This window comes from Cryphonectria parasitica, assembly GCF_011745365.1.
Source record: "Cryphonectria parasitica EP155 unplaced genomic scaffold M406scaffold_4, whole genome shotgun sequence".
NCBI classification, from domain to species: Eukaryota; Fungi; Ascomycota; class Sordariomycetes; order Diaporthales; family Cryphonectriaceae; genus Cryphonectria; species Cryphonectria parasitica.
The window spans coordinates 1,200,984-1,215,368 of NW_024468912.1; the positions used below are offsets into that span (position 1 = coordinate 1,200,984).

Consider the following 14,385-nt stretch of genomic DNA (forward strand, 5'->3'; position numbering starts at 1 on the left):
TGCGAGCTGAAAATGCTACAGAAACGCTGATTCTCTATAACAAGCAACAAATGGGCCTTGTAGTTGAATACTGATCCATTGTCAATGTTTGTTCTGTTCTCAGACAATAAGGCATTGACAAGCGCTCGCAATAAAGACACAAATGTTTCTACAAGGCGATTTCTCCAGCTCTCACAGAGCTGTCCAAATCCAACGACAGACCACATTCAAAGTTCAACATGTGCTTGCGACTCTTTCTTCGCCCCAGAAGATGTATTAACATCTAAATGGCAATGAGCATTGACCATGTACTTTCTAGTATAATCGCGATTCAATGATCTTCCTCAACCTTATTGGGCTTGTAGTACTGGGTGAAATCATGCATCACAGCATTTATACCCTATACTCCAGTCAGAAACTCCCCACCTACCAGAAATACTTTATACAATTTGCTTATGAAAGAGAAGAGTCCACTACTTACCTGTTTCATCTTCTCTTGAAACTCCTTGTCCCTCTTGCCGCGCTCGACAGCCTGGAAGAAAGGATCCGCCTTGATGGCTTCCGGGCTCGGATCCCATAGACGCCGGATATTTGCGCTGGAGATTGGGTCGATGATCTCCTTATACTTTTGAATGCGGATCTCAGAATACTTGTCCAGGATGCTATCGTCCGCTTGGCCAGTTGCAATGCCATATAGGCAGTCATATAGGTTGCCCGCATCAACTAAACCGCCTGTGAGCCCCATTCCACCACTAAGGTATTGTTATTTCCAGATTAGACACTGCTCCTATTTCTATTGGGGGGGGGGGGGGGATGCTGGGTGGTGAACAAGTCGCGGACAGATCACTTACAAGGGATTACACACATGAGCAGCGTCGGCTACCAAGAGGAACCGACCTTTCCTCAGGCTCTCTGCGCACCGCTGGTGGATCTTGTACGGGCTGAAGTTCACAAGCTTGTACTCGTCGGGCTCAGGAGCCCCAGGAACAAACTGCTTATATTTCCACGGTTGACGCTCTCGCATTTGCTCCGTCGTCAGACCGCCCTCTTCGCCGTACGTGATGCGCAGCATACCGTCATTGGAGAGCTGAGCAATCACTTTTTTATTTATTTTAGGTTTTCGGTCAGTCTCGAGGATATCGCCAAGCTGTGGGGGAGCAAGGTGCCAAGAAAACATAAAGCGGGATGAGCGAGGAGACTTGTGTTGTTTCTTGAACTTACTCGGGAAGTGTTCCGAGTGGATCTGGAACGTTGACGACGTCCAATTGAATTCTTTGAACTTGGGATAATACACCTAGATTTTTCGTGAGATGGATTTCCCTTCACTCCGACGCTGGATGTACTCACATTCGTTGCCACAATCTGCTTGTCCCACGTGAAGCCAGGAAAATTGCTGCCAAACAACTCTCGCCTGACCTTGCTGTTCGCGCCATCACAGCCCAGAATATAATCCGCCTCGAGCTGCTTCTCGCCATCCGGGGTCTTCACATTGACCCACGCCTTGCTGGCGTCCTGACCAAGAGACACGACCTCGTGATTGAACAAAATCTCACCAGACGGATATCGAGATAGATGATCTGCGATCAAAGGCAGCAGCTCGTCTAGAGGCAACGAGATGATCGTCTCGGCTCCTGGAGGATTGTCCGACTTGACTGAACAGACCTCCTCGAACTTCCCGCCCCCGATGCGCCAAGTGACGCCGTCCGGAACAAATGCCTTCTTCATGATGTCCTCCATCAGCCCGGCTCGCCTTAGCTCGTAGATGGTAGGGCTGCTGTAGAAGCTGGCTCTCGGGTTGTGGTCTATGTCGTCGGACCTTTCCAGCACGGTCGACCGGATGCCTTTCTGGGCCAATAGTAGAGCTATGATGAGCCCTGCGGGCCCCGCACCCACGATGATCACCTTTTGCTGTCAGTGTGGTGCTTGCAAGATTTGTTGAGTTGTGGTCTCGGTACTCACCTTGAAGTCTTTCTCAGGTGTGCTCGACATTTTCTTAATGTTCCATCCGGGGTTTGTATGAGTATCGGTATAGCAAGTGGCAAACAATGGTGGTAATGACTGATTTGTGCTGTTGGGATAAGTTTTACGACTCCTAAGCTGTGGCTGTCTAATTAGGTCTTACTTATTACAGAAGACAAATATCGGGACTTTATTATGTTCCGATATTCCGCTTACCCCATGATCTTTGATCTGCCGTGCAGGTCTCTCTGGGATCCTCCACTGATCCAGCCACGATATGCGATGTGCAGTGGTTGCGGAGACTGCGGGGCTTCTGTACACAGTGCCTCGACAGATGACACACAAGAGTAATTTGTCACGGTCCAGCATAAACATGTGTCTTTGGGAACTCGACCCAATACGGGGTAATATTGACTGAAAAGAGCGTAGTGTGCTTCTTTCGAACAACTCGTGCTACCTCATGAGTCTTACAAATCAAAGAGTATTGATTATTACCGTTGCTCCAATAAAAGTTCCAGTCGAGTCAGTATGTAGTTACACAATGAAGTTTAAAAAATCATCCTGCTTCCCCATCATGCAAGGGTTCTTTGGCAATGACGCCTGACCCCATCCTCGGGTCACGCACGCTCTTCAGTACCGTCATGGTTGGAGAAGTGGAATATATTTCTTGGCTACCTAGGCAGTTGCCTGCTACCCTCATTGTCCGATGAGATTCAACCGGTGGCTCGGGACCTCTTTTGGCCGCACCGACATCTGGAGTGGGAGACAGATCCCGCTACATAAATCCTTTGGAGCAAAATTCCTTGGTAACAAAATGCCAGACTTCAACCACTCTGCGAGATTTTCTGTAAAGGTTATCAAGGATACTGTTGTCATTATGGTTTTAGAGCAGGGCTCTAGATATGCTGACCCGGTCTACCAGGCCGCGCACGAAGATACCTTCAGTAAACCTGTGGTAGAGGGTGTTCCGGCCGTCCTGCCTCCAGGTGTGTCGAGACAGGATTTCGACGACGCCCTCGAGAAGATCGCAAAAGCTATCGGTGAGGGTGCCATATTCAAGGGAGAGGCGCTGAAAGAATATGTCGACCCGTATGAGATCCCGGAAGGACGATATGAGAGAAATCTTCCTGGTGCTGCTGTCTGGTGAGCTACTCTCATACCCGACTCTATTCCATTCTTTGCTTGGGCGAGATACCATATACTGAACTGTCCGCTAGCCCAGCATCGGTGGAAGAATTGCAGGCCGCTTTGAAGGTTGTCAATGACTTCAAAATCCCAGTATGGACCATCTCGCGCGGTAAGAATCTAGGGTACGTGATAATTCCCACACAGAGCGTTCCTCCTCTTCGAAGGATACATCACTGACCCTTCTCCCAGCTATGGTGGACCTGCTCCCCTCGTCAATGGATCCATCATCATGGATCTGCACAGGATGGACAAAATTCTAGAGGTCAACGAGAAATTCGGGTATGCTGTCGTAGAGCCTGGCGTCACATTTGGCGACCTCTACGCCTACTGCACAAAGAATAAGCTCAAGGTCTGGCCGAGCACAGCATCTCTTGGGTGGGGAAGCGTCGTTGGGAATGTACGTTACTCACAACCTTCAGGAGAACTGGGGAGGGCCAGGGTAGACCATTGACCACATCTCTAGACCCTGGATCGTGGAATGGGCTTCGTGCCCTCTGGAATCCACCACGAAAACATGGCAGGGCTCGAAGTCGTCCTGGCCAACGGCGACATTGTCAGAACAGGCCAATTTGCCATGTCGACCTCGACCTCGGCCCATCTCACTCATCTCTCCTTCGGCCCTACCATCGACGGGCTCTTCCTCCAGAGCAACCTCGGGATCGTCACCAAACTGGGCATCCACATGACCCCACAACCGCAGGCCTTCATGGCGTGCACGTTCGATATGCCCGAGTTTGATGACATCGAGACTATCACCGACGTGTTCGGCTCGCTGCGCCGCAGCGGTGTCTTGCCTACCGTCGTCTACGTCTTCAGCCTCGTCGAGTGGTCCGCCATCAAAGCACCGCGCCACACTTTCTGGGACAAGGAAGGGCCGATCCCCGAGTGGCGGCTGAAGGAGATGCAGGAGGAACTGGACGTAGGCTTCTGGACCGTCAAGTGGGGGCTGTACGGGCCCAAGAACATCCTGCAGGCGCAGTACGACGAGGTCCAGCGCGTGGTGGGCAAGGAAGCGCCGACGGGCCGGCTGCGCAATGTGCTCTTCTCGGGTGGCGAGGACGGCGGGCTTCTGGAGGCGCTGGATGTCCCGCAGCCGTACGGCGGGATGTTTGTGGGTGTCCCGAGTATGTTTTCGATCCCCATGGTCAGCTACTACAATCCCCAGGACGGCAGTGGTGTTGGTGCGCATGGCGCGTACTCGCCCATTGTGCCGTTAGATGGCAAGACTATGAGGGAGTGGGTGACTGTTGCTCGAAAGGTGTATGAGTCGCAGGGCTTGGATCTGCTGTGCGACTTTTTCATGGGGCAGAGACATGCCGTTTTTGTCTGCATGCTGTGCTTTGACAAGACGAATCCTCAACAACGGCAGGCCATCGACAGCACCTATAATGGGCTTTTTGAGGCCGGGACGAGGATGGGGCTTGCAAAGTATCGTTCCCACGTCAACCACATGGGTAAGCCTCTCAATTTCTGGACACTTGGGGACGGACACTGATGATCATCCACTGGACATTTATTTAGACCAAACTGCCGAGCTCTTCGACTTCAATGATCACGCGTACCGCAGATTCGTTGAGACCATCAAGGTATACACTAATCGGCCCTCGTCTGTCATGAAAGACGTGAAATCTAACCATGGTATCTAGGACTCACTTGATCCCAATGGCGTGCTATCACCCGGGAAAATGGGCATATGGCCAAAGAGGTTCAGGGAGATGCGATCAACTAACAGCCGTCACGATGGTGCAACATGAGGGAGGAGGACTACGAGGGACTGACAGACAGGCACTGCAATATTCGTTCCGTGAGACGTGAGGGCATGTAGGTCTTTCCACCAAGGCTGCATTCATAGAGGAAGTTGATATTATGAATTTCCATGTTGATTATACATTCTATATTGCACTACAGGGTTCACAACCTTTCCCAGTGCCAGTGATACACCGTATGCACCGCACAAGCCAGATTGGCCTTGTGTAAGTAAGTAGTTTGGACAACAATGAGTTGATGCCTCTGAGTACAGAGCTGAATGGAACTTCTCCAAAGCAGATGATGTAATTATTTACTTGGACTTTTCACTTTGCGCAACATCGCCGTCGATCTCAGCACCGGCAAGGATGCTCAAAGATATCAGACAATGATGTATCTTACCCCCCATCATTCTTTATCCCATCGCCAAGCTCATGCAAGGAACAAAACCTACTCGAGGTGATGAAAATCCGGGACTGACCGCCTGTGAAACCCAGAACCCCGGCGCAGATGCCAAAAGCAGGCGCTTTAATCCGCCGAACCGCAACGGTTTCTTGACCCAAGGCCAACCAGAAACGACAGACCGAGGATAATCAGACGAAACAAGCACTTGTCACTCAAAGACCTGGCGATCAAGCTAAAGCCGCGTACTTGGATTGCCCTACTGGGCTGGGCCTCTTTCATGCTATGTGATAACCATGCGATGTGATACTGTCAGTCCTAATATGGTAGAGGCGCTGCATGGTCTCGCCGTGGTCTGAAGCTGAGGAGTATCTGAAAAGAGAAATGCATCATTCCACATAGGTAATTTTCGAGGTATAGCTGCCTGGGAACGTCGACATCTGTCACATTGGGAAGTTGACAGGGGGTATAAGAACGGGCCGAGTGTATGACCAGCGATCTTGGTAGCCTTTGGCCCCTCTTTGATAAGACGAATTGGATTGCTCGATGATCACCTGATGTTAATGGCGATGGTGGAACGCGCTGGGCTCAACACTGCCATACGCGTCTAGTAAGCGGCATAAGGCGCAAGCGCAGGAGGCCCGCGCGTATACGCTTTCTCCGCTCTTTTAGCTTCTAGCTGGAGCCAGGAAGTTGTTATGAACGTTATTTCCGCAGTCCACAGTCCGTTCTCGAATGAAGCGATCAATGACCACAGTGACCACAGTGACCATAGACTATAGGCACCTAGAGGATCATACAATCAAAATGTCACTCGGACTATACTATATAGCTAGCGTTTCGTCAAGGCGCATCACGGACGATCATCCGCGGCAGATAGACCCTGTCTGAGAGCTTCGGTGGAGCTTGACTGTAGTGTATGTCTTCAAGGCGAAAGACGCTGCGCAGGGCGATATTTTCCGCTGGGGCTACTGCAGTGCCATGACGCTGTGATCTACTCCATTCGCTACCAAGAAAGGGAACGCCAAACCTCCCACGCTGGCCCGATGCAAAAGGTGTTCCCGTGGTTCAATCGCAGGGCATGCATTTTCCCGAGAGCCAAGCACACCTCTCGACAGCACCTATCGACAACGGAGTATTGCCCAAATTGGTAGACGAGGTTTGTCAGAGCGCTTTGACCGCTTCGCTCAGTCCTCGAGAAAACCTGCAGCCACATCAAAGACAAAAATCTGAGGCGGGAACAAGGGGAGGGAATTAAGCGACAATAAGCAAGTGGGGAGGGCACTGAAGGGGTGAAAGAGGAAATAAGAAGCAAGTAAGTCGATGAGATGCGTCCAATACTACTGGTCTTCATAGTCTGCCACATCCAGCAGCGAGGGCCCTGGGCCAACCCTTCTCTTGCACTCAATATGTATGATATGACTTAGCAACGCCGCTGTGACTTTTTGACTAGCTCTAGGCACTGTATTCGAAGATATTGCCTTCGGATGAGCTGCGAATGGCGTGCCCAGCCGGCTGCGGAGAACGTAGGACAGTCCTGCGTGGTGGTGCCGATTTTATTTGCCAAGCCATGACCTCCATTCACGCATATGAGGATCATAAGGCGAGAATTACTTGGATAAGGTACAGTGCCCAGATCCGATCGATGGCGTATAAAAGATTGGAGTGGGCACGACGTTGTGGGAGCTCTGCTCCGGGATTGCCGAACCATCGCCTGTACTCCAAGGCCTACTCTGCTGTCCTGCATGTGCACTACGATTGCTTGCGATGCCGTCCTCCTTATCGCGTTTGCAAACTTGGAAGTCCACCGAACTGAGTACTACGAACCCCGCATTGCGCAATGACCTCGTCGTTGTCCTTCTCGTCCATGGTAGATGCTAGTCTGGAATCCGACAGACGAGTCGTGGGCCATCTGCATCCTACACAGTATATACACTTAAAAGTACCTGAACCCTCGGCAGATGTCCCTGGCAGCCCGTGGCGTTCCCATAGTCGATCTCTTTTTATTCCCATCATTGTTTCCATTCTAAAGAGCGCCTGACTGGCTGTCTTCGGATTAGCTATCGAAGTCATGAAGATACCAAAGCTGTGCACAGCCGTTGGCTTTAGTACAGCGGCGTCATGTGACAAGTTGATTTGTCGAGGGGTGAATCTAGTTCTCGAACCAATCCCGTAATGACCCATGTCCGAGGATGACAGACGTCAACTTCACCGAACCATCATTTTCAGTATCGCCGGTGCCAGCTACCGTCTCAGGCTCTCCCATATGAGATCTCGCACCGTTTGAAAATGCGGCCAAGCACAAGACATGGCTCAGATCGAAGGCCAGTGTGCTGAGTGGAAGCAATGCCACTTGCAGAGCTGTTGGCTGATTGCCCACGATTCACTCTCAAATCCGCGGCACTTCAGACGAGATGAGAAAGTCGATCAATGCTGATCGAAATCGGGAAACTCAATCGTATATGATTTCATCTGCCATCACTGGATCACTGTAATGACCCTAGACAGAGGGAAGGCACTGTCTGACCCTAACCTCAGGCTCGGCATTGCAGAACCTGGCACCTGTCGCTCCCAAAATCACGACGTTGCGGGGTACAACGGTGTGAGATGGAGTTCCTGGTGTCGTAGGATCGAACCGTGAAGCCGTTGAACGTTGGTTCAGTTGCCACAACTGACTAGCGCAACGTTCACGTTTTAGGTTCGAAACAGGTTCCGTCTGATCAGTATGCATACATAATCCAGCCATGTGTGAGAGCAGAACCCAATGGCTGCTCGGCCCTCTGCATACCCGCTGGAGATAGTGGCCAGAACAGGACGACCGGTCCGGGAAGCTCTGCAGCTGAAACGGTGCTTGGCCCGAGACTGCCAAACAAACCAAGCCGGATGCTGATCACGATGCCGCCCGTTCGTGCAATGCTGGCGGTGGTGCTCTCTGCGTTACCTCCCCAGCGATGCTGTACATGCAGCCTGGACCCGCTACAGCACGGACCTCTTCAGTGCATCCCGCCCATGCCACCGCCATGAGCCTTAGATACAGAGATTGAACCATGCTGAACGTATAGGTCAGCACATTTAGTCAGGAATCAACTCCTTGTCTGCGGCCTTGGGTCCCGGCCTGCCCGTTGCAAGCCCTGGCTTTCCGAGCCGAAGCCCTCTGCCGGGAGCAATCCGTCTCACCCCGACCGGCGGATGGGGGTTATTATCTTGTCAGCATCTTGCTATAGACCAGGGCGAGTCTGCTGCAGTCTGCTTGGCTGCAAGAACGTCATTTAGGCCTCGTCGTCAATCCTTGCTCCTCCCCACATCATGGATGCCGATGCATTGTAACGTAGAATGTGATCTGTGCATAGTGCATCATAGTGCATCACAACGGCCGAGCAGGCGTGTTTTCCCCTCTTGCATCTTGCTGTGTTCGTTCCATACAATGGTCCACTAGAGGATGTGATGGTGAATCTGGTGAACCACGTCCATAAGAATGTGATGCTGGTTCTTTGCTCAACGCAGCATATGGGGGCACGAACAGGAGACTTGTCTGCACAGGACGAGGCCAGAGTGTAAAGGGCAAGTGTGTGCCGAATCATGTACGCTTCACTGCCCGCGTAGGATCGTCGCGCGCTGTGGGGTTCTTGATCAACTGGATTTCCTGGGTATCAAGGGGGCGCTTGTAAGCTATGACGAGAATCGATCCGATCCAGAGGTACGCTGGTCTTTGAAGAATAGTGTATGGCCCATCTCCCGGTCTTGGCTCACCTTAGCCATGTCGTGCTCGGGTGAAGGAAATCACATGCCCTGGAGCGAGGCTGGAAACACTGCCAAAAGACGTGCAGAGGAACACGGCGAATTCCTCCCCCACCCCTTGCCAGAACGAGGATCGTGCACTATCTCGAAGGATCTTGATCCATAGCAGTAGTCCCATCAGCACAGTACGTCGTACCTGTGAAGACTGAGTGACACGAGCGGCTGCGAGCAGGTTGAAGACTGATCAACACAATGGGATCGGATTATGCATACTATGCCTGGACGGATCCCACACTGTGTTCGGTGGCGCACCAAGCTTAACTAGTGCAGGACAAGGTGTACCATTGTAAAGGGACTGGACTGTGTTCGACCAGTGTGGGGTGACGGTGAGATAAGGCCTGGTGGATGGATGGATTAGTCTCTGTTTTGTCTGCCAGAGAGAACAAGAAATCGAAGATGTTAGAGTGAGGTGCATGATATGATGATTTCCGGTATCGCAGTGTTTTGCATCGGTTCAGATCTGAAATGGGTAGTGACAGAGCAGCTCCCAATTTCCTGGGACGCCCCTGCACTTTCCCAGCGATCAAGCCTAGCTGCATTGGGCAGCACTTAAGTGGTAACAACAGCAACAGCAGCAGCGCCACCAAACCTTCTTTTTTGGAAACGTGGGGCTCGTCACAGACGTTATCTCATCTAGCCTCCCCTTGCTGCACTGCACCATCTCTATGCCAAATCTACTATAGTAATCGCAGCGTTCCTGGTAGGACGCATCATTATAATCAAGAAGCATGGACCAGACAAGCACGCCCACGATTCAGCAATGGCAGAGTCTCGCCCCTGGAGGAGCATTACCACGATGACTCGAACCATTGTCAAGCCCTCCAATATCTTCAGGAGGCAATCATTACCCGTGGGATTGGCCTTGCAACAGCTGCAAGTGTTTCGACGACAATTCAGGTTGCAGAAGCGTTCCAAGGGTCATTAAAGTGCAGCTCACCACATTACAGGACGGGAGTACTACGATAGGGACTTCAAGCGACCGAGACCGAGCTTACCTGCAGCTTCAGCTGCATAGTGAGCGCGGGGCGCTCCTGTCTGGTGCATGCAGTATTAGAGTGACCGTCGCGTGCAGCTTGCAGCGAGCACACCCACCACCACCCACTGTCACCCTCACAAGCACTTGTTGCTCCACCACATCCCGCCTCACACCACCTTGCTATGACATGTGAGCCTGGCGAGAAGGGTTGAGCCACTGGACCGTTGTCTGCATCTGCTAATCAGAAGCGTCTCGTGCAGAGGAGCAGCAACACCACCGGTCAAGCTACGACAACACACACAATAGCGCAGATTACGTGCCATAGTACCGCCCGTGTGGTAGTACCACGATGGTAGCAGGCGGCAAAGAAACAAACAAGACAGGCTACAGACTCTCAAGGATGTTTATTCGTCAGCAAACCCATCACAATACGACGCCCCAGGTGCGTCATGGCACACAGAGCGGGAGTTTTCTAGTGGCAGAGGCTGGCAGCTTGGATAGGATTCTGTCAGTCTAGAGCCCGAGATTACAGCTCATCATGCCCTCCCCCCCTCCCTAATTGGTCAACGCTAGGGATGCTCTTCCGGCCTTCCGCGGTCTGTCACCTCTTTGATTTCTCTTGTTTTTCTTTCTATTTTCTTCCTGATCCTTTTTCAATTTCATCTTCCGAACCTGTGGGGATCCGACTCCCGAGTTTGGACAACAAGTGGATCACACCGGTCGCATCAAATAATGACTGCGCGATGTGACAATGCAAGGTGCACATCTCGGGACAGAAGGTGTTAAACCTCTGGTACCGTACTGGGGAAGTCTTCGTCGTGCCGCCTTTACTGCACGACACCTCGTCTAACTAGTCTCTCTCTACGAAGCAAGCATGTATGGTAGAAGCCGGTCCGGGTCATAGGCACTGTCGACGTTGGGCATTGTTCAGGTCTCTTGCCGTCTGTCGATCAGGCACAAACGGGCCATCAGCTGCGCCATGCTCTTGCTATCCTGGTACGCCACCGGAGCCGAAATTCTGAGCATGCTTCTCCGAGGGAACCCCTATGCATGATTGGCCTTGGGTAAAAGAGCAAGCGACGAATTCTTCGCCAAAATCTCGTCTGTGACTTGAACCCTTTCACCCGGCTGGTAGTGGTGGACATTGTTGTTGTCGTCATCGTCACCCCTCGCTCGACGACCAATTAAACTCTGACTCAATCTCTCGCACAAATTTCTCGAACGTTGCGCTGTTCATTTCGTGGGCGGCCAAAAAGGCGACCGTGCAAGCACTAACACGAACACCTATTTTGCGCCGGGGAATATTCCGACCCTGAAATTTCGTACACCTTGTGCTCCCCCTCCCCCCCAACACCTCTTCCCCTCTGTGAATGAAGAACAACAAATAAGGATCTAAATCGATGCCATTATAGACTGATTAGCCATGAAACAGCTGTCAAGGTAACTTGCACCGGCGTGTCTCCCGGCGTGAACATGCATCTCACCAACTGCTCTGTTCAAACGCAACCAGCCAGGATGGAGGGGTCGGCAGCGGCCAGGCCCAATAGGCAGACGGCGGACATAGCCGGAGGAATACGTAGTAAAAAAAAGGGGGGAGGGGTAGTTGTCGCTTCCTTCCACCATTTAGCAACGCAAGGCCAGATGACTCCACGCAGGCGAAGGTGGCCAAGGCTGCTGCAACTGCTGCAGCTCCGGACTTCTACAAGGAGACCCCGTGCGCAACTTTACAGGGTATTGTTGACATTGAACAGCCGAGGTCGATCATCGTGTGGAGGCGAGAATCCACACGTAACAAGTCTGCCAGCTTTGACGTCTCAACAGGGCTTCAGGGCTTACATATCATCCTACGGTGTTGAGGGAGGGTCAGGCTGACGAGGCGACGACAGGCGGGCCCACCTAAGACCAGAAATATGCCACCTCGCCTTCAAAAATTGTAGGAGCCAGCACTCGTGAAGAGCCGTTACAACTGATGAATCCTCTTGCGGACGTGGACGTGGAGCAGTAGGCAGATACAATATGATAATCTGCTGATATTGTAATATAGCAAGGCCTAATTGTATCACAATAAGCATCGCACGGGCAGATGGACGTGACTCGAGATCGTAGGATATTTGAAAGGTTACCTCCTCGCCTCGTCCCTTGTCCTCCCGTGCCAACCAGTGAGATCCATGACCGCGGATCCGGAACTGCAAAGGATCGCCACTTTGACGTCTTCGAGTTGCAAGACAAGGGAGGAAGATTTGACTGCCTGCAGATGTCATGGTGCACCCTACAGCATGCGAGGTGGAGCCGCAGCTTTGACAGATGGAGCCTAACCACCGAAACTCGTCGCGATGGGGCCATCCTGCACTGACAAGGAGCACTGAATGATTTTCAAGCTTCTTTCCCCTACTCTTTTTTTTCTTCTTCTTTTTTTTCCTCGTCCCTGACGATACGCATCAAGGGTGACCCTTGAGGACAGGTACAGCAAAAGTCAAGAAGCACGATGACGCCGCTCAGTCCTCGGTATGGGACCCCCCTGCCCCACATCGTCTGCATTGGAGGCGCCCGCACATTGAAAGCACAGCCCTGAGAGAAACTACTCAGAGGTATCTGAGATAGCTCGAGCGCGGCCTTCGGGCGCGCCATTACTGCTAGAGATCGGACCTTGACCCCCTTCTCCCCCCACACACAGCTACTCAGGTCAGATTGCAGGCTGTAACGCTACACACGCGAGTTTGGCACCCATCATGGCGAGCCGAGACGCTGCCAAGGCTATTTATTGTCCATAGCAATCCTTGCACCTGGGAGGCTGTAGGGGCGGCATTCCGAACAGCTGTGACCATATCTTCTCTGTTTCCCTCTTTCTCTCCTTAACTGTCCACTATATTATAGTATGGTAGTAGTGCATATCATCACACGTAGAACACGGGCCAGACACGAGAGAGGGTCCCGGTGGACAGGGGAAGGGGTTCCGCGCCCGTATGAGGTCCTCCCAAGGCGCGGCTGAGGTTGCAGAATCGGGAAATCTGCTCCAGGGTCTACTCCCCCAGGCCAAAGCCCGGAAGCTAGCTAACTCATCGACGCCGTCGCATTGGGTCGTGCGGGAGACGGATGAATAACATGAGATGCCTGCGTGGAAATCAGGTAAGCATGAAATCCGAAATCTCGACCTAAACCAAGCCTCTATTCTCTTGATTGACTCTAATGACAGAATTTATGAAGCAGACCCTGTGGTAGACTGGTGGAACAGCGATTGGCTCCTTGACGTCTCATATCATCTCGCGTCCACGAAGTGGGCTATTACTCGACACGGGTGTGCCCCGTCGCTCAAGAGGGCTCCAGAAGCCCGTGAGACCATGGATATCTCAGTCTTGCCTCTCTCACTAACTACATCTCTCTTTCTCTCGTTCTTCTTCACGGCAGGCTTGATGCTCGTTCTCGACATTACTACCATGTAGTAACGGTAATCTGTGTGTCGACCGACGATCTAGACTTGCCTCACTTCGTCGACCTTCCTGCTCTCATTTAAGTGAGCCTGACTGGCATGCTCACCCCACATCCGTGACCAAAAAAAAAAAAAAAAAAAGACACTCGACCTACGCTGACCTTTACTGGCCTCCGGGCCTCCTTACCTCCTATTACAGTACGGTACTTGATTTTTGCTTGGGCTCCCCTGTGGAGCCTTTGTCCTCAGGTGTAGCAGACTTGACAATCCATGAATCATTGTAGTTAAGGGATTCATGCTCTGTTTGACATACTTGGCACAAACAGTGCCCTCATCGAGGATAAGCCATGTGCTGGTACGAGTTTTTCTTGTCTCCTTCTTTTCTTGCCTGCCTCGGAGCCCCAGGTTTGTTCTACTAGCATAGTGAACAGTCTAGAACGTGAACTGGAGTAAAAAAGATGGCAAGGGATACTGGGCCGGCCGCGAATCAGCCCATTGTCTTTCTGCCACTTTGGAAGCTATCGTTCGTGTCCATTGTCAGCAGCTCTTGGCAGAGAGCATAGAAGTAGGAGCAGGCAGGAGCAGCAGCAGCTCATGAGGGACGTCCCTTCTCCAGAGGTTTTGCCCCTAGTGCTGCAAGGCAGGGCCTGACACGGGTGCCCCCTGCCCGGGGCTGGTTGTTGGCTCAGAACCCTGAATCACAGACTATGTGATGGGCACAGTGCAGCTGCGCGACCGCACTCCAAGGGCTCGACGCAACGAGGTACGTACCCTGACCCCTGCACCCCCTCCCCCGTCTCTGCCCCTGTCCTTGGCCCTGCATTTGAGCCGCTGCCCTCCCCGAACCGAGAAGCCCAGAATCTAACTAGAATCCGCCATGCGTCCCCGGCCGCCCCTCCCCATCCTGACA

The 14,385-nt window shown here is 52.2% G+C and overlaps 2 protein-coding genes across 2 annotated transcripts; one reads left to right on the forward strand and one right to left on the reverse strand.

The window, feature by feature from the left end:
• Positions 1–310: 310 nt before the first annotated feature.
• M406DRAFT_339000 (putative monooxygenase) lies at positions 311–2,581 on the reverse strand (the record flags this gene model as incomplete). The annotated part of the gene is made up of 6 exons (XM_040921413.1): positions 311–379; positions 461–731; positions 831–1,077; positions 1,201–1,273; positions 1,327–1,820; positions 2,566–2,581. The coding sequence occupies 6 exons, from the start codon at positions 2,579–2,581 to the stop codon at positions 311–313; spliced, it is 1,170 nt and encodes a 389-aa protein (XP_040776532.1).
• Positions 2,582–2,815: 234 nt separating this feature from the next.
• M406DRAFT_289798 (4-cresol dehydrogenase) lies at positions 2,816–5,020 on the forward strand (the record flags this gene model as incomplete). Its single annotated transcript, XM_040918870.1, has 6 exons — positions 2,816–3,081; positions 3,156–3,248; positions 3,316–3,523; positions 3,590–4,580; positions 4,648–4,712; positions 4,773–5,020. 6 exons carry the CDS (start codon positions 2,816–2,818, stop codon positions 4,878–4,880), a joined length of 1,731 nt encoding a protein of 576 aa, XP_040776533.1. The 3' UTR covers positions 4,881–5,020.
• Between the last annotated feature and the right edge of the window lie 9,365 nt (positions 5,021–14,385).